The 18,477-nt window shown below is 44.7% G+C and overlaps 1 protein-coding gene across 3 annotated transcripts in view; it reads right to left on the bottom strand.

Annotated features, from left to right (window-relative positions):
• Positions 1 to 3,839: 3,839 nt before the first annotated feature.
• Positions 3,840 to 18,477, bottom strand: part of LOC126996095 (inactive dipeptidyl peptidase 10-like) — an 85,196-nt gene continuing 70,558 nt past the window's right edge. For all 3 annotated transcript variants that reach the window (XM_050856216.1, XM_050856217.1, XM_050856218.1), the window contains exons 10-18: positions 15,954 to 16,077; positions 14,475 to 14,704; positions 13,595 to 13,766; positions 12,857 to 13,033; positions 12,181 to 12,323; positions 10,256 to 10,375; positions 9,239 to 9,399; positions 8,454 to 8,664; positions 3,840 to 7,918 (exon numbers count right to left, since the gene is read on the bottom strand). In XM_050856216.1, coding sequence (XP_050712173.1) covers positions 7,771 to 7,918; positions 8,454 to 8,664; positions 9,239 to 9,399; positions 10,256 to 10,375; positions 12,181 to 12,323; positions 12,857 to 13,033; positions 13,595 to 13,766; positions 14,475 to 14,704; positions 15,954 to 16,077 — 1,486 coding nt within the window. In that variant the 3' untranslated portion in view covers positions 3,840 to 7,770. The remainder of the gene's footprint in view (positions 7,919 to 8,453; positions 8,665 to 9,238; positions 9,400 to 10,255; positions 10,376 to 12,180; positions 12,324 to 12,856; positions 13,034 to 13,594; positions 13,767 to 14,474; positions 14,705 to 15,953; positions 16,078 to 18,477) is intronic.

The raw sequence follows: 18,477 nt of genomic DNA, 5'->3' as shown, positions 1-18,477 counted from the left end.
TAATATTATATGAAATGTGGTGTTCTCTAAAACATGTAATAGTTGTACAGGTAGTTTTAATATGATGTGGTATTAATATTAGAGAAGAATTCTATAGATCTTTGGCAAAACCCTGGGAGGAGGCGGGTGGTAGTGGTGGACCGATCGACACTTTTTCATATTTTTAAGCTGGTTAACAACTGCTAAAGCCAAACCTAGCTTCTGCGTGGATCTTTTCAGGTATTTTCCTTCACAAAGCCTGGGACATATTGTAACAACCCAGCACGGCACGCACAAAAAAAGGAGCACACCGATTGTGACTCCACCCAAGCTCCACAGCCTGGCTCCATTTTTCCTCTTATTTCTCCATTATGAGAGATTATTAAGGATTTGATGTACACATATGTTAATGTACATGCCTTATTTATACATTATAACCTAGAATTACCCATGTAAATAGTTATAACAAAAATATGTAAAAAATAATGTACTTACTAGCTCAGTTTTTCCCACCTGGTCACCTTATTTCTCCATTAAGAGGTGTTATTAAGGTTTCTACTGTACTTACTCATTAACATATCACTCTTATACATTCATCCCTAGGACGCATTATAGCCTATGACAATGAGACATGACTCCTCTCAGAATGGTTTATTATGTTGATTCCTCGTTTTGGGGAGTGAGTGAGCATCGGAAACCTTGGCTGGAGGGAGGGAGCGCACCTGTTCCGGCTGGAGCTGCCCTCGTGTCCTGGAGTCACGTCGATTGGTGGACGACACTCAGTTCCCTTGCAGCATCTCGTCTCGTTGTGAAGAAGTGACGAGACTTATGTTTCGTGCTGGCTCAGTCATTAATGCTGCAGCCTGTAAACAAATGATCATGTCTATGTCGCCTAACATGGCATAGAATACCTCGGTATATAAGCGGCACGGCGGCAGGAGTCCGTACAGACTCTCGTGAAATGCTCAACGCCCGTGTGGGTAGGGAGATCACCAGTGTTGGTGGGGGCTTCGAAAAAGCATGGAAGATACGGACAAACATGGCGAAGTTCATCGTCATACCTTTGGGGACCAGAACTCCCGCCCCGCTCATTGTCGACGATGAGATCATCGACTTTCGCACACAGGGACGCCTTCTCGGTCTCAAGATCTCCAAACATGGGTTCACTCCACAGAGTTATATACCGTAGCGAGAGATTGGAGTTAAACCCTCTAATATATAACTCTGTGGTTCACTCCCCATGTCACCGAGAGGGTGGCGAAGGCGAGGGCGGCGCTCTCCCTGCTGTATCGTTTCCGGGATCTTGAACCTCAACCGGCTTCAGAAAGTCCAGAACGCGGCACTAAGGTTTGTTTTCAATGTGATGTGGGATGAATTTAGGACCTCGCGCTCCCTCCACGAGGAGGCCGCCATCCTGCCGTGAACGTGCGACTCCATCAGATGGCGTCGTCCATCTGGAGGCGCATGGCGACCGAGGGCTGGGATCAATTTCAGGACCTTCTTGCGCTCCATAGAGAGGTCCCGGACAGGGACCACGCGTGGCTCCCGAGGAGCCTCCGCGCACTGGAGAACAATCCTGACCCGGAGCCTCGTTACAAGTAGCCCCTTCTCTCCTCCCATCAGATCCTTAAGATCTCCATTCTATACCTACCACTGTGTACAACCTTTTATGTATGCTTTGGTATGTTTTTACCGCCGGCAAAAGAATTTTGCGGAAGGTATTGTTTTCAGCTGTATAAATTTTTTTTGTCTGTAAAGTGATAACTTTTGAACCATTACAGCTAGGATGTTGAAAATTCATAGGTGGACTACCGGGCCCCCACCGGACGAGTTCGATTTTCAAGGTCAAAGGTCAAAGGTCAAGGTCACCGAGGTAAAAAATGCATATTTTCACATTTTGAGCACTCCGACCAGAGGGTGTTGGCAGCGGGCGGTTTGCACTCGTTAGAGTGTCCAATGTCAAGTTATATATGTATTCTATGTACAACATTCTCCTATTCGCCCTTTGTATAACCTCCAGCAGCTATGGCGGCCATGGCGGGTACCGCTACAAGAGTAGCGCCTAGCCCGAGGCTGAGGCTGAGCCCGGATTCGGATACGGAGGATGCAACACCTACTCCTACCGCCCCAGCTATGACAAGGGCCATCACTACCAATAGAGGAGCACCGAGCCCGAGGCTGAGGCTGAGCCCGGATGCGGATACGGACACAACACCTACTCCTACCGCCCCAGCTATGGCTGTTGGTACGGACGGTAATGCTACAGCCCTTTCGACTGTCTTACGAACGTTCACGAATACTCCAAAATAAAGAGCCGCTCTTTAACGATTTATTTCCCTTCCTACAGTAAGAAAGAAGTAGTTTGCAACGGCTGGTTGGTTGGTGGGCAAGTGCGGTACTTAGTGCGGTTGTGCGGTAGTACCGCATCACAAAAAAGTACCGCACTACCGCACTACCGCAAAATTTCTGAAAATACCGCACTACCGCCGACTGCACTAAAAAAATCCTGTGGTACTTTTTTGCGGTACTTTGAAAACTATCGAAGACGACATTTGCAGCGCGTCATGCTCGCAGAACTGTTTTTTTTTACAGTAAATCGGAATCAATCAGTCAATCGGTATCAGTCATCAGAATCAGTGATTCAATCATTCTGACTTTTCAGTTATTGTTAAAAATTAAATACTAAATAGACAGACTAAACTACTACACTGCGAGTCTTCTTTAACCAGCGCGGTGCCGGCCAATTCAACCCCGGACCCGTCCGTGGTGCCGGCCGATTTTTCATTGCACTATTTTAAGCATGTTTCTTTTGTTTGGATAGCCAGGATAGGCACTCAAGTATTTTTATTTTGACTACCGCTACCGCAGTACCGCACACCGCGTATCGCACTGGGAAAGAAAAATATGGGACCGCACTACCGCAACCGCCCTTCTGATTTTTCAGTACCGCACCCACCTCTGCTTGTTTACTTTCCATACATTAAAAACTGGATTGAGGAACTCCACCAGGGATGAAATGAAAGAAATATTATGTTGATCTTGACTTTTGTTATGGTTTCTTTATTAAAAATATATTTACAAAAGCTACTTACACTAGCAGAGTGCAGTCCAGCCTTGATCTTACACACACACACACACACACACACACACACACACACACACACACACACACACACACACACACACACACACACACACCTTATGACCGTTAACCATCATCATCACCATCACCATCGCGTGACGCTAAAGTGCAAGAGGGAGACACGAAGATATTGTGACTAATGATAACAGTAATAATAATTATAATAATAATAATAATGATAATAATAATTATAATAATTATAATAATAATATTTATAATAATAGATGATAATAATAACAATAATGATAATAATAGTTAACATACATGAATACGCAACGCACAGCAATACTATAGACGAGTGAGGGATGTCCGAGGGCGAATCTGTCTCGACTCACTCACCGAAGCTTCGAACGCAACACTAGAGAGACGCCGCATTAGGCTCCAACACACCCCTCAACACTGGCTTGCTCCCTTGTGTTTCGAGTTCTTGGCGTTTCCTTAGTTCGTCCGTAGCTGGGTGTTTTTGTCTCCATCTCTCTGCCTTGTGTTGCTTGTTTTTCTTACTTGTCGGAATGGCGTTTGCATTTTAAAAGACCTTTGCATAATTTCCTATTTCTTTGACTGATTTTAGAAGTTGTTCCAAATTTTTCCTATGACCTGATCACTTTTGGATCAGTTTTCTCAATGGCTTTTATATTACTTTATCACTTTTGAATAAGGTTGTCTTGTCTGCTTCTTTATTTTTTGTATTACTTTTTATAACTAATTATATGATAAATTATTATGTATTTCACTTTTGTATCAGGTTGTCTTGTCTACTTCCTTTTTTTTTAAATTTCCACTAATACTCTCAGCTATAACCTCGGTGGCATCACTATCATTGGATTTCCTTCCTCTATTCTTTGCTTTCTTTCTCCGCTTTGCCTTATGTAGCCTTGTGGCGCTTATCTTTTTTCCCTGATGTTTCCTTTTTCTCTATATCATATTTTTGTTCTGCGTTATTACCTTTCTCTGTTCCTTCTTTCCCTTAATTTTCTCAGCCCTTTGAAGTATGTTTTTTTTTCCCCTCTGATGTTTAATTTGCTTTCTCTGTATCATACCTTTATTCTTTTTTTTTTGGTTTTGTGTTGCACATATATTTTCTTCTCACTACTTTTTTTTTTTGTGTTGTGTCTTGTTTTCCTTACGCGGAAACAGCAACAGACAGGCAGGCAGACACATACTTATTATATAGCTCAATAATTTGCAAGTATTATAATATTCTTTTCTCAATTGCATCCTTATTTTTTCATTTTACCAAGCGACTATCATGTGTTGTGTAGTGTTTTCCTCGCAGAAGAAGGCAGCAACAAACAGACAGACAAACAGGCAGACAGACAGACAGTTACAAATCTCGCCCTGCGGTGTGACGTGGCGCAACACACTCAAAACAGGAACACAACAGGACACAGAGAGAAACTATAATACATCTGCATCGAAGGATAAGTATATGTATTATGTATCTTATGTACGTATATGCATAATGATATTAAAGCCTTCACTCACCTCTAAGTACTTACATGTGTACAGGTATATCAATATGATATTCTAGCGTGCGCCGCGCTGGTGGGGGGTAGGAGGGTAGTGGGGTAAGAGGGAGGTGTTAAGGGGGGGAGGGGTAAAGAGGGGAGGGTGGCGGCAACACGGTCCATGGAAGATCTAGTCAACAACAACAACAACAGCAACAACAACAACATTAACAACACAAAGGAAAGGAAATGATAACTCCCTCCAGTGAAACTAAGACAGACAGCCTTGCTAAACGAGGAGACGAGGCAGACCGACTCACCGACCGACCGACAGATAGATAGGCAGACAGACTAACAGGCAGACAGATAGACACTCATAGAGATAGACATGAAAAGTCTCAAAAAACCCTCTTATTAGTAGAAATAACTTCCTCAGTGCATCATTATTATTATTATTATTATTATTATTATTATTATTATTATTATTATAATTATTATTTTGCTATGTTTTTTTTTTCATTTACCTTTTCCTCAGAACAAGATAAATAACAGGTATCATTCGCGTTGATTTAATTACCGTCTAAACAGTGTAGCTAATTAATGAATACTGGCTCGGAAACTAAGCACAGAGAGAAAGCAACTAATGGGTAACCAACACACTAATTACTGAGGGGCACCTGCTCGCCTGGCCTCTAAGGTGTGTCTGCTCCTGGACGACACAGGTAGCAGCTTAATTAACGGACTAAGTAATTTTGTTGACCTCCGTACTGCAGTTTAATCTTCGGTGTTTGTCCGTTGTTTATTTGGTCATTTTGTTTATTGACTAAATCATGAAAATATATACGTAGCTCAGCGCTTTACTTTTTTTAGAGCTGTTAACTTTTATCAACAGTACTATCAACGGAAAATTATGGGCAGTAATTATGCGCCATTTTTCACGTTAAAAATATGACAAATTGTTTTTTTTTTTACTTTCCGTAGTTACATGAAGCTTGTCAGTGGGAGAAGACAGAGTGGAGACCTAGTACCACACAAACACACACACACACACACACACACACACACACACACACACACACACACACACACACACACACACACACACACGTCCATCTCATTCTAAGCCAAGCGGAAAAAATAGATCAGGAGTAGAATAGGAACAATACTGTCGTAGAAATAGATATTTGTTATGTCTATAATAATATTTTTTTTCTCTCTACTTTTCAGGTTAATGAGTGAGTGGCCGACTCCTACATGGCGCTTCTGTGAGGTACAAAATATGGCTTTTTTTTAATTAATTGTTTACTTGTGTGTTTTTTTTCTTATTGTTTTGATTTACTTGGCTCACTTTCTTTTTTTCTTCTCTCTTTTAGTCTTTTTTAATCTTTTTTTTCTCTCCCTGATTCCTTTCTTTTTATCATGCTCTTTTTTTTGTCTCCATTCTGTTAATTTTTGTGCTATTTTTGGATTTTTCTTTTTCCCGGGTTCACTTTTCTTGTTTTACCGCTATATGCTTTTCTTGGTCTTGCTTTACTTATTGTCTTATATTTAAATCGTTCATCTTCTATTATCTTTAACCTTTCTTGTTCTCTATCTTCATTTTTTGTCGTTTTTTATTATTATTATTATCCTCTACCTTCCATTATCCATTTCCTTCCTTAATCTCTACATTTCTTTCCTTATCATTGTTTTTGTTCTTGTATCCTATCTTTCATCATATTTTCCTTTCTAATTCACCGCTTATTCTCAGCCTTTATCTTTTACTCTCTTGATCATTCAAATTTATCACTTATTTTACTTTCATGTTTCCGTTATTATTGTTTTCTTTGTTATTCCTTCCCCTATCGTTATTTATGCCAAGTCTCATCTTCCGTTTCCTGCTCGTCATTTTTTATCTTTTATCTTGTTGTTATTCCCATAATTTCCATCTCTCATTTCGTGGCGTGAACTAAAGGATGTGTCTAGACAGAGAGGGTCACCTACAAACGCACACCTTTACAAATTAATTAATACAGGTGCTGGTTTAGGTCAGGTTGTGTGTGTGTGTGTGTGTGTGTGTGTGTGTGTGTGTGTGTGTGTGTGTGTGTGTGTGTGTGTGTGTGTGTCTTATTTTCTAACCCCCTGACCCTATTTGACTGCCGGACTGACTGTGTTCATGACCACCCACTTCTAAGACTCCAAAATACACATAATCTACTTCAGAATGAGAGACCTAGTTGTCTATTTCGGGGTTCCTTTTCCTAACCGAATAAGATATAGAGTTTGATCGCTTACGAGAACCTCAGTGGAGTCAGAACCTGTTTTTTTTTTCTCCTGTGGCAGGCTGTGTCATGGGGCTGTGTCTCCCTAATCGAGTAAGGTGAAGTAAAGTTCGATCGCTCAAGAGAACGTCAGTGTGCCATAAGGAGGCGCGATTGGAACCTTTGTCTTTCGTGCTTGTGGCGGGCTTTTCATAGGTTGTTTCTCCCTTACCGAGTGAAGTTCCGTATCTGATCGCTTGAACGAACCTCAGTGCATCATCATCGTCAGGTGTGATGAGAACCTCTGTTACTCGTACTTGATTCCTCTTGAGGCCTTTATGCCACAGGTAAAGTCTCAGGGATGTCTTACGGTAGTGCGATTAGAACCTCTGTCTCGTTCTTGTCTGCCTCTGAGGCGTCTCTGCCACGTCTACAGACTCAGGGATGTCTTTCGGAAACGTCAACGTCAGCCACTTCTTTTGGGGTTCAAAAATCTCCAAAATTCTACCTCAGAAGTCCACCAAGAGATGTGAACGCAACTCTGCGCCACCAAACCTCAGGAGTGTCTCATGGAAGCATCATCGTCAGCCACGTCTTTCTGTGTCCAAAATTCTGCCTCAGAGGTCCACTAAGGGAAGGGGACTCCTGAAATCTTCACCTTCACCGGGCTGGCGGGGTGACGGCGGGCTGGACTCCCTCAGTGGACTTTTTCAGGGTCCTCACTAGTGGATGCTAAGGATGCTTGAAGACGGAGCGGTCAGAGCTGGGCCCCGGGCGTCCCATGGTCGGCTGTCAGCACTCCGCACCCCGGCACGCGGCAGTAGGGCCCCGCCAAGAGGAGCCCCAGCCACCGGGACCACAAGACCATGACCCTCCACGCCCGCCTCGCCGCCCCCCGCACGTCCAGCATCCCCGGGTTGTTGTTGCTGTTGTTGTCGGTGTCTCCGCCGCGCCTCTGCAACTATGGGAGGGCGTCCTTGCCGAACATTAAGCTCAGCTCCTCCTCGTTGTACGGAGGGAAGCTCGCCTCGAAGTACTGCTCCAGCGTGTGGTACAGGTGCAGCTGGACCCGCTCAAGGTCATGCCCCTCGTCCGTGTACGTCTGTTGCCTGTGGGAGGGACGAAGGAGGGGGTTAACGGGGCAGTAACTACAGTGATGGTGCCTGTGATATGAGATTAAATGACCAAAACTGTCGCCCATAAACACATAACGATATTGAATTAGAGTTGATGTTAAAAACGTTAATTATCGATGTTTTTTGCAATAGTTTTAGGTCAGATTGTCGTATTCAGGTTGAGTTAATTTCATAAATGGATTAACGATGGATTTATATCTCTCTCCCCCATGAATGCATTAGTCCAGGAACCTTTACCGAACGTGTACCTACCCATCTCCCGACCACCGCTATCTTTAAACTTTTCTTGCTGCGACCGAGTTTTATTTTGCACATCACACTCACGACTCGCTCGCAAGCCTCGCTACGGTACAAAGAACTGTCTATCACCGCCCGGAAGGTTGTAACTGGTGACCTATTATTTTATGAAGGATCCAACACCAGGCCAAAGTGACGGATGTGAGCACCGAGGTTACGCTATATATATGCCCCCAACTCTACTACCCTCCCTTCCCTCCTTTCCCTTTACCTGAAGATCACCCCGGCCTTGGTGAGTGCACGGGACAGTTTCAGCGTGTGGTCGAAGTGCACGTCAGTATCCGCCGTCCCGTGCACCAGCAGAAGGGACTTGTTCTTCAGCGATGCCGCCTGCAGGAGGAGCGAGCTTTCTTCGTAGCCTCGGTAGTTCCCTCCAGGCACCACCCGCGCCGTGCCCATCAACCTCTCGCTGTAGTAGGAGGCTGTAGGAGGGAGAAGAGGAGGAGGAGGAGGATTACGATGGTGTGAGGCGAGAGGGAGGAAGGAGGTGAATAGGATAGGCACAGAAGAGTTGATAGATTTTTAGGAGCAGCGAGTAGCGGGCTTTTTTTTTTATTGTTTCCTTTTTTTGTGCCCTTGAGCTGTCTCCTTTGTTGTAAGAAAAAAAAGATAGACAGACATATAGATAGACAGAGAGAGAGAGAGAGAGAGAGAGAGAGAGAGAGAGAGAGAGAGAGAGAGAGAGAGAGAGAGAGAGAGAGAGAGAGAGAGAGAGAGAGAGATGAACAGACACTTCCTTGATGAAACCGAAAGACAGAACATACAGACACACACAGAAAACAAATACAAAGCAAGAAAAAAAAGTCCTCTCCTCCCAAAACAAACTCCAACCATGCATTAACTTAAAAACAAGAGAAGAGAAGAGAGACAAAGACAGAAAGAGAAAAAGAAGCAGAGATATATCAGCAAACATCAAAGAGAGAGAGAGAGAGAGAGAGAGAGAGAGAGAGAGAGAGAGAGAGAGAGAGAGAGAGAGAGAGAGGCGAGGACACGTACCATACAGTGACCATTCGGCTATAGGGCTAACAAGAGCGACGCTGGTGACGCTGCCCTCTGTGTCTGCGATGACGAGGCGCGCTGCGTTGTGCCCGCCGTGGCCCCACCCGATGACCGCCACGCGAGACTCGTCCAGAAACTCCAGCTTGGCGATGAGGGACCTGCAGAAGGCGACGAAGGAGGTGAATGATGACGATAATAATGATAATGATAAAAGCAATAAAGTGGATGAGAGGAGTAATGCTAAAAAGGGTCATAAAAGTTAATGCACTTCCCTGATTCATACGGAAAAAGAAGATGATGATATGATGAATGACGATGAAAACGATGATGATGATAAAAGCAATGAAAGTGATCAGAGGAATAATGTTTAAAATTGGTGATAAAATTTAATGCACTTCCCTGATTCATTCGGAAAGAGGAGAGTGAAGAAACAGAACGATTAATATATTTTTTTGAGAGCACCGCGGACAAAGGAAGGGCGGGCTGGAGGAGGGAAGGCAGTAAAAGGAAGCAGACAAAGAAATAAAAAGCATAATGGCGGGGGTGGACGGAAAGAGACGGAATTTATGGGGTGACATTACGAAAAATGACGATGAGGGAGAAGAGATAAAAAAAGACGAGAAAGGGAGAGAGAGAAGATTAATGGCGGGAATATAATTGATAGCAAGAGTGATAAGAAATAATGCGAAAGATAATGGAACGTGAACTCTGATGATGACATATGAAAGAGGACACAAGGAGAGAAATGAGAGGAAATTAAATAGAAAAAAAGACAATAGGACATTTGAATTATAAAACACCAAGAATTTCCACTACTACTACTACTACTACTACTACTACTACTACTACTACTACTACTACTACTACTACTACTACTACACTCACTACCACAACCACCACTACTGTCCCTACCACGTTTACTATACATCTCTCTTTCACCTCCTCCTCCTCCTCTTCCTCCTCCTCCCCAAGCGCTCCCCCCGCAACCACCTAACCACCTGCGCGCCGCCTCACCTGAGCAGCGCCAGGTAATCCCGCGCCTCGTGGTCTCCCAGGCGCCAGGCGGGTTTGTACATGTGGCCCAAGTCTTGCCCCGCCGCGCCCCGCACCTCGGCCTCCAGCGCCACCCATGACCTGTATGACATAAGGAGGCAGGTAAAGGGAAGGTCAGGATAGGTTAGAGTTGCTGTGTTTCTTAACCTGCAGGACACACGAAGAGGCAGGTAAAGGGGAGGTCAGGATAGGTTAGTGTTGCTGTGTTTCTTAACCTGCAGAACACAAGGAGGCAGGTAAAGGGGAGGTCAGGATAGGTTAGTGTTGCTGTGTTTCTTAACCTGCAGAACACAAGGAGGCAGGTAAAGGGAAGGTCAGGATAGGTTAGTGTTGCTGTGTTTCTTAACCTGCAGGACACACGAAGAGGCAGGTAAAGGGGAGGTCAGGATAGGTTAGTGTTGCTGTGTTTCGTAACCTGCAGGAAACACGAGGGTACAGGTAAAGGGAAGGTCAGGACAGGTTAGTGTTGCTGTTTCTTAACCTGCAGAACACAAGGACGCAGATTTAGGTAAGGTCAGGGTAGGTTAGGTTAATTTATGACATATTTAAGCTGCAAGATACTAGAATGTAGGTTTAGGTTTGGTCAAGTAGGTTAGGCTAGATTTAGGCGTTTCTTAACCTCAGGACACACTAGGAGGCAGGTTTAGGATAGGTCAAGATGAAAAAAAGGGTGAGAAGGTGATCGAGGGGGCAGAAAAGGATAGACCTGAGCATGAGAATGGTAATGGTAATTCGGACTGACAGGAAAGAGAGGTTAGTTTAGTTTTAGGAGTCTCTTAACCTCAGGACACACAAGGAGGCAAGTTTAGGATAGGTCAAGATGAATAAAAGGGTGAGAAGGTGATCGAGGGGGCAGAAAAGGATAAACCTGAGCATGAGAATGGTAATGGTAATTCGGACTGAGAGGAAATAGAGGTTAGTTTAGTTTTAGGAGTCTCTTTACCTGCAGGACACGAGGATGTATGTTTAAGGTAGGCTAAGGTACTTTAGGTTAGGTTTGGTTGTGTTTCTTAACCTGAGAACACACAAGGATACAGGTTTTGATTAAGTTAGCTTCGGCTGCTTCTTAATCTGCCGGACAGAATAATGTAGGATTAGGAAAGGCCAAGAGAGATTAGGTAAAGCTTAGTGGTGTTTCTTAACCTGGGGACACACAAGAATACAGCTTTAGGGTTGTCCATAATAGATTAGGTTAGCTTTAGTTTGTGTCTCTTATTCTACGGGAAGGCATCGTGTTGAAGAGTAGGGAGGAAGGGAAGGTGTGGAGGCCTTTATATGTTCTTGAGGAAGGAGAAAAAGAGGAGGAAGAGTAGAAAGAGAAGAGGAGAAAGTGCAAGAGATTGTAAATGTAAGAATGGGAGGGAGAAAAAAGTCAGAGAGAGAGAGAGAGAGAGAGAGAGAGAGAGAGAGAGAGAGAGAGAGAGAGAGAGAGAGAGAGAGAGAGAGAGAGAGAGAGAGAGAGAGAGAGAGAGAGAGAGAGAGAGAGAGAGAGAGAGAGAGAGAGAGAATGATAATGACAGGGAGAATTTCCAGGAAAAGAGAAAACAATAGTCAAGGGAAACGAGTAAAGATTAAAAAGTGGTGCAAGAGAGAGAGATAGAGAGAGAGAGAGAGAGAGAGAGAGAGAGAGAGAGAGAGAGAGAGAGAGAGAGAGAGAGAGAGAGAGAGAGAGAGAGAGAGAGAGAGAGAGAGACGAATATCAGACAGGCAGATAGGGAACAGACAGACATCATGAGCAACAGAACCACCCATCGACCCCGTCACCAGCCCATTCCACCCCCCCACCCCCACCCCACCCACCCACACACACACACATACACACACATACAAACTCACCCCAAACAACACACTCACGCACCACCTGCAGACCCGCTCTCAAAACTTACTTGTTCGAGGCCAGATACGTAGCCCAGCCCACGCCCCACCGCTGGCTGAACTGCTCCTGGCCTGGCACGCCGCCCACGAACACGACCATGGGGTGGAGGAACGCCTCTTCGTCGGAGAACTGCGGCGGGAGGCTCAGACGGACCTACGAGACGGGGGGAGTGGATTACCTACAAGACCAAATACTCTACATCCGTGTCTCTCTGGTGTAGTGGTTCGCGTTTGTGTTAGAATGAATCTGCTGGCCTGGGTTTGAATCCCGGCGAGCATCCACCCAGCTGTTCATTCTTTCTTCCGTGATGATCGATAAACTGGTACCTGGGGAGACCTGGGAAAGTAAACTGTGGACACCCGGATGCTGCACCGGCCCTGTGTCCCGAGGAATGGGCTCTCACTTACCACTTACTCAAGGGTCAATGCAATGAACATGAGAGCCGCTGTGACGAAGATGAGCACCGCAGTCACGCGCAGCTAAAATTCTCCTAACATTACCTTTAAAGACTAGAGAAACGCCTCCTTCTTGGAAAACTGTATTACAAAGCTAAGAACGACGTTGCATTTTTGTGATAAAGGTAAGGGAACGAGGAAAAGGGAGAGAAGGACATACGAAGGATAGGAAGGAGGGATGTCACCTTTTATTACCTGCTACCTGTAACCACCTACGTCACCTCTGCTCACCTTGGCCGTGAAGTCGCCGTCCAGCTTGACGCGGTACTCTCTGCGCTGCGGCCAGGCCATGGTGGCGGTCAGGTTCCTCAGGCGGGTGTTGTTGTGAACGAAGAGCGTCACCTCCTCCTCCAGCAGCGAGAAGATGACGGTGTGAGGCACGCCCGGCCCCTCGCACTCCAGCAGCACCTTGGGAGTGGCGGAGGAGGACGTGGAGGAAAAGTAGAGCAGGAGTTGAGATAAAAGAACAGGAAGAAGAACAAGAACAAGAAGAAAATAAAAACAAGAACAAATGCAGAAAAACAAGAAGATCAAGGAGAGAAGGGGGTGTAGGAGTAAGAGTGGAAGAGGAGGTGGAGAAAAAGGAACAGGAAAAACAAGAACAAAAAGAAAAAAAAACAAGAACAAATACAGGAAAAACAAGATGATCAAGGAGAGAAGGAGGTGTAGGAGTGAGAGTGGAAGATGAAGTGGAGAAAATGGAACAGGAGAAAGAAGAACAAGAAGAAAACAATAAAGGTAACAAGAACAAACACAAGGAGAACAAGGAGCGGAGAAGGAGGAGGAGGAGGAAGATAAATGGTGATTAAACGGACACAGATATTTGTTTGTCCACGATTCCACTAATTAAGCAGTCATTGTTCTTTCCCTTTCAAGAATATAATTGCTTCCCCTTCTTTTCTCTCTTCATTTTACTTTTAACATTTTTTTCCACTCCTTCACCGCATGTCACCCTTCTCTTCCCCTCACCTCATTGAAGTTGTCGGGGCCCATGTGTGGCGTGAAGTGGCGGCAGACAGGTGTGGTGTAATTAAGGCTACAGGTGAGGCACTCCTGCACCCTCGATTCATCAGCAGCCACATCCGTCACCCTCCACAGGTGTCTCTCACTCTCCTCCGCCTCTGTGTTCGCCACGTAATACCTGTGTGAGAGAGGGAGAGGAATGGATTTAAAAGACGAAGCAAAATCATACCACCTGAGAGAGAGAGAGAGAGAGAGAGAGAGAGAGAGAGAGAGAGAGAGAGAGAGAGAGAGAGAGAGAGAGAGAGAGAGAGAGAGAGAGAGAGAGAGAGAGAGAGAGAGAGAGAGAGAGAGAGAGAGAGAGAGAGAGAGAGAGAGAGAGAGAAGCGACATGGATATAGAGGACGAAATATCAATACCAAAAGATCACATTGAAGTATGTCCTATCAGAGTTAAGAAGTTGAAGCCCTAAGCCATTCAAAGCTAACCCAAGGCAAGGACGAAAACGGAGTCTGCCAGAAAACCTCTCAGAGTACCCCAATCGAGGTCATAGAAAACCTCAGAGAAAGCAGAGGGAAAGAAGCGAGGGAAAGGGAGAAGGGACATAGGGAGGATAGGGAGGAGAGATAGGGAGACAGGGATATGAGTTGTGGAGAGGAGGAAAGAAGAGGAAAAGAAAGAGCAGCAGAAGGCAAAGGAACTGAATGAAACAAGAAGAAAAAGTGGAGAAAAAAGAAGGAAGAATATCAGCTTATTACATCCTTCCTTTCCCTCACTTTCACTCTTCCCCAACCCAAGGCAATGAACAAAAGGAAAAACAAAACAAAAAACGTCAAAGTATCCTCATTCAAACCAAAGAAAACCTCAATACAACGAAACCTCAACTCACACATGATGGTTTTCGACGTCCCAGGCCAGGACGGAGAACACGGTGTAGGGGCCGAACGTGAGGGGGATGAGGTGTCTGGAGCCCTTGATGCCCTGGTGCACGTGGGGGTAAGTGCCGAGGGACCCATCCACCAGCGGCGCCACCGTCAGATACTTCGTGCCGTTGTTGGCGAAGAGAGGCGCCTGTTCAATGGTGGCCCAGCGTCTTGGGGCAGTCTCCTCGACGTAAAGCTGTGTGAGAGAAGGTGGAGGCTGACGAGAGAGTGAAGACATGGAGGTAAGGTGGATGTTAGGGTAAGGAAGAGAGGTGGAACTTGACGAGAGGGTGGAGGGATGGAGATAAATGGATGATAATGTGGGAAAGAGGTGGAGGCTGACGAGAGAGTGAAGACATGGAGGTAAGTGGATGTTAGGGTTAGGAAGAGAGGTGGAACTTGACGAAAGGGTGGAGGGATGGAGATAAATGAAGGAGAATATGGGAAAGAGGTGGAGGCTGACGGAGATTAGGTGGATGATAGGGTAATGGTGAGAGGTGGATGCTGATGGAGGGTGAAGGGATGGAGATGAATGGATGAAGGGGTGGTAGAAGGAAGGGCCGATGCTGTGAGAAGGGCGAAGGGATGGATATAATTTTGAAAGGGTAAGAGAGAGAGAGAGGTGGATGTTGTCGGGATGATGGGGTAAGGGAGATGGTCAGAAGGGTAGAAGGATGGGTAGTGATTGAAAGGGCAAATAGGAGGTTAAGTGGTGAAAGGAATCAGAAGAACTATATGAAAGGGCAGAAGGAAAGAATAAGATGATAAAATTGGTGAAGGTATGCGGATGGGGAGGGAACAGGATCAAGAGGAAGAAGCAAGAAATCAAAACACGAAACACTGCTGCAACTCCAACACAACACAACACATAACGCAACCCCTTGTAGTCCATCCTGATATATCCCAACTTGACGAAACCTAACCCAACAACACCAAGCCCGAACCAATCCAAACCAAACCAAAACTAATCCAAACCAATCCAAACCAAACCAAACCAAAACTAATCCAAACCAATCCAAACCAAACCAAACCAAACCAAACCTAACCTAATCTAACCTAAACCAAACCTAACCTAACCTAAACCAAACCTAACCAAACCAAGCCAAACCAAACCAAACCAAACCAAACCTAACCTAACCTAACCTAACCTAACCTAAACCAAACCAAACCAAATCAAACCAAACCAAACCTAACCTAACCTAACCTAACCTAACCAAAACCCAACCAAACCAAACCAAAACCAAACCTAACCTAACCTAACCAAAACCCAACCAAACCATTACCAAACCAAAACCAAAACCAAAGCTAAAACCAAACCAAACCAAACCAGGCTAAACACACCCTACCCCAATCTACTTCAACCCACCCAAACCCAGTAAAGTAAAGCAAAGCAAAGCAAAACAAAGCAAAACCCAGGCCAGCCCAAGCCACTCCAATACACTCACCTCCTCGCAGTACCACATGGGCGGCGTGCAGGTGGTTAAGACACTGATGTTGTGGGCCCTGTTCCGCCACACCACCGCCACCGTGTCCTCGTCCACCCACTGCACCGCCGTGAAGTAGTGGTCCCTGGGGGGGCGGGGGAGGGGGTGAATAACGATAATAAGAGGTGGTGTCAGGTTGAGGTCAGGTTGGGTTAAGAGAATCTACCTGGGACATATAATGGATCAGTAGAAGGTTACTTAAAGTTGATGTCAGGTAGGATCAGGAAAATGTGTCTACCTGTATATATAAATGGTTACCTGAAGTTGATATCACGTTGGGTCAGGAAAATTTACCTGTGCATAGAATAACAAGTGTAGGTTGCTGTCAAGTTGGGTCAGGAGTCTACTTGTGCATGTCAAAGGTTACCGGAAGTTGGCGGAGGGTCTTTCAAGTTGGTGGGGGTCGAAAAAGGTCACAGGTAAGGCAGGTGTGAATAACATCAATAACAAAGGGTGTCAGGATGAGTCAGGAAGATTCAACTTGTGCATATAAAAGGTTACCTGAAGTTGGCGGGGGTCGATAAATGTCACAGGTAAGGGAGGGTAGGATTAGTGATAGGTGTTGAGCGGACGTCAAGAAATGTCAGCAAACAAGGTCAGCTAATGTCTGGAGTAGTCAGGAGGCGTTGCGTGAGCTCAGTCCAGTGTCCACAGAAGTCAATTGATTATACTGTACTTAAGTTAATTAAAGTTGATCCCCGCCAGATAGTGTGTTTAATCATTGTCTTGTATTTAATAATGTCTTGTGTTTCTCTGTGTTGTCAATTTCATCTCATCAGGTTAAGCTCAGTTAGGTGCTCGCGGAAGTCAGGAATTCTACAAACCAAGTCCTGTGGGGAGGCTTAAGTCTATTCCTGCTTGAAAATGCTTTATATTAACTGTTTGAAGTCTGATTCAGGTTTGTGTTTCACGTTTTTTGATTCGCTACCAGTTTCATCTCACAGCATTTTCGTATATTTTATCTGATGTGACTCTCTTTTGGATACATTGCAAGTTTCATCTCGGCAAAATTTATGGTTTCATGTTTTTTGTTTTTTTACTTTTGCTTCTTCCCAGTTTCATATCATAACATATTCTCCATTATGTTTCTATTTTTGATTCATTATAAGTTTCATCAGTCAATATCTTTAGTATATGTGGAGGAGAAGGTGGAGGAGGAGGAGGACGAGGAGGAGGAGAAGGAGAAGGAGGAAGAAGAGGAGGAGGAGGAGGAGGAGGAGGAGGAGGAGGAGGAGGAGGAGGAGAAACACAAAGGAAGAACAAACAACAGCAAGAGGAGGAGGGGGACGAGGAAGAGGAGGAGGAGGAGAGGGGGGGGGGGCACTGTATACAAATGGTGGCAGCGGTGGGATAGAGGTCGGAGCGATCATTGGGGTACGACGAGCAGTATTATGGCAAAGTCTCGAGAGTTTTCCTTTATTACCTTCTTTCCATGACTTTCTCTCGTTCCTGCCGTCACGTCCTCCTTTTTATCGTTCCCTTTATTGTCTCACTCACTCCCCTTCCTCTCCTTCTCTTTGTTCATTTATCTCAACCATTTTTATCCTGTGTTTTCATTTCATAACTTCATTAGCAGTGTTTTCTGGTATTTGGTTTATATAATTGTTTATTTATTTACTTATTATTCTGTATCGATTTATCATGTACTTATTTCCTTGCTCGTTTAGTAATTGTGTATCTTATTTTCCTTACAGTTTCTGCCGAGGGACGCGAAGGGATGAAGGAAGGAAGGAAGGAAGGAAGGAAGGAAGGAATGAGGGACGGAAGGGAGGGAAGGAGAGAAGGAGATAAGGTAAGTACAGCACAGAAGACCAAATAACATGTACGGATCCGATCTTGGGCCTCTCATGATTATACTCCGTTGTCACGCGGCGCCCATTACACCGTCGAATTAAAGCGAAGCCCCGAGTTAAATTGGACCCCAAACGTAATTACCTGTTCGTAATTAAGCGGCGTCGGTAGATACGCCTCTGCAGGTAAAATAAAAAGAAGAGAATTTATATATAGCATTAGATAACTGATCGGCCTCACGTGTGCTCTGCGTCACTGGGGAAATTATGCGAAGGTGACGCTAATGATACCGGGGACACGCCACCCACCTGTCCATCCTCTCTGTTTGTCTTTCTCTGTTTTCTTTTCTATACCTGTTCGGGCTCTCCAAACCTGTCCATCCACTTTTTACTGTATTTTTGTCTGTCTTTTTTTTTCTTTTTTTTTTTATACCTGTTCTGCCTCTCCTAACCTTCTATCCATCCACTTTTTTCTGTATTTTTGTCTGTCTTTTTGTTTTCTTTTTTTTATACCTGTTCTGCCTCTCCAAACCTGTCCATACACTTTTTTCTGTATTTTTGTCTGTCTTTTTGTTTTATTTTTTTATACCTGTTCTGCCTCTCCTAACCTTCTGTCCATCCACCTTTTTCTGTATAACTTCCTTTTCTCTAATTTTGTCGTTATTTGATTATTTTGTGTCTTAATTTTCTTTGTT

The sequence above is a fragment of the Eriocheir sinensis genome, chromosome 9, assembly GCF_024679095.1.
Source record: "Eriocheir sinensis breed Jianghai 21 chromosome 9, ASM2467909v1, whole genome shotgun sequence".
NCBI classification, from domain to species: domain Eukaryota; kingdom Metazoa; phylum Arthropoda; class Malacostraca; order Decapoda; family Varunidae; genus Eriocheir; species Eriocheir sinensis.
The sequence above is the reverse complement of the archived record's forward strand: the minus strand, read 5'-3'. Positions and strand labels throughout refer to the sequence as shown.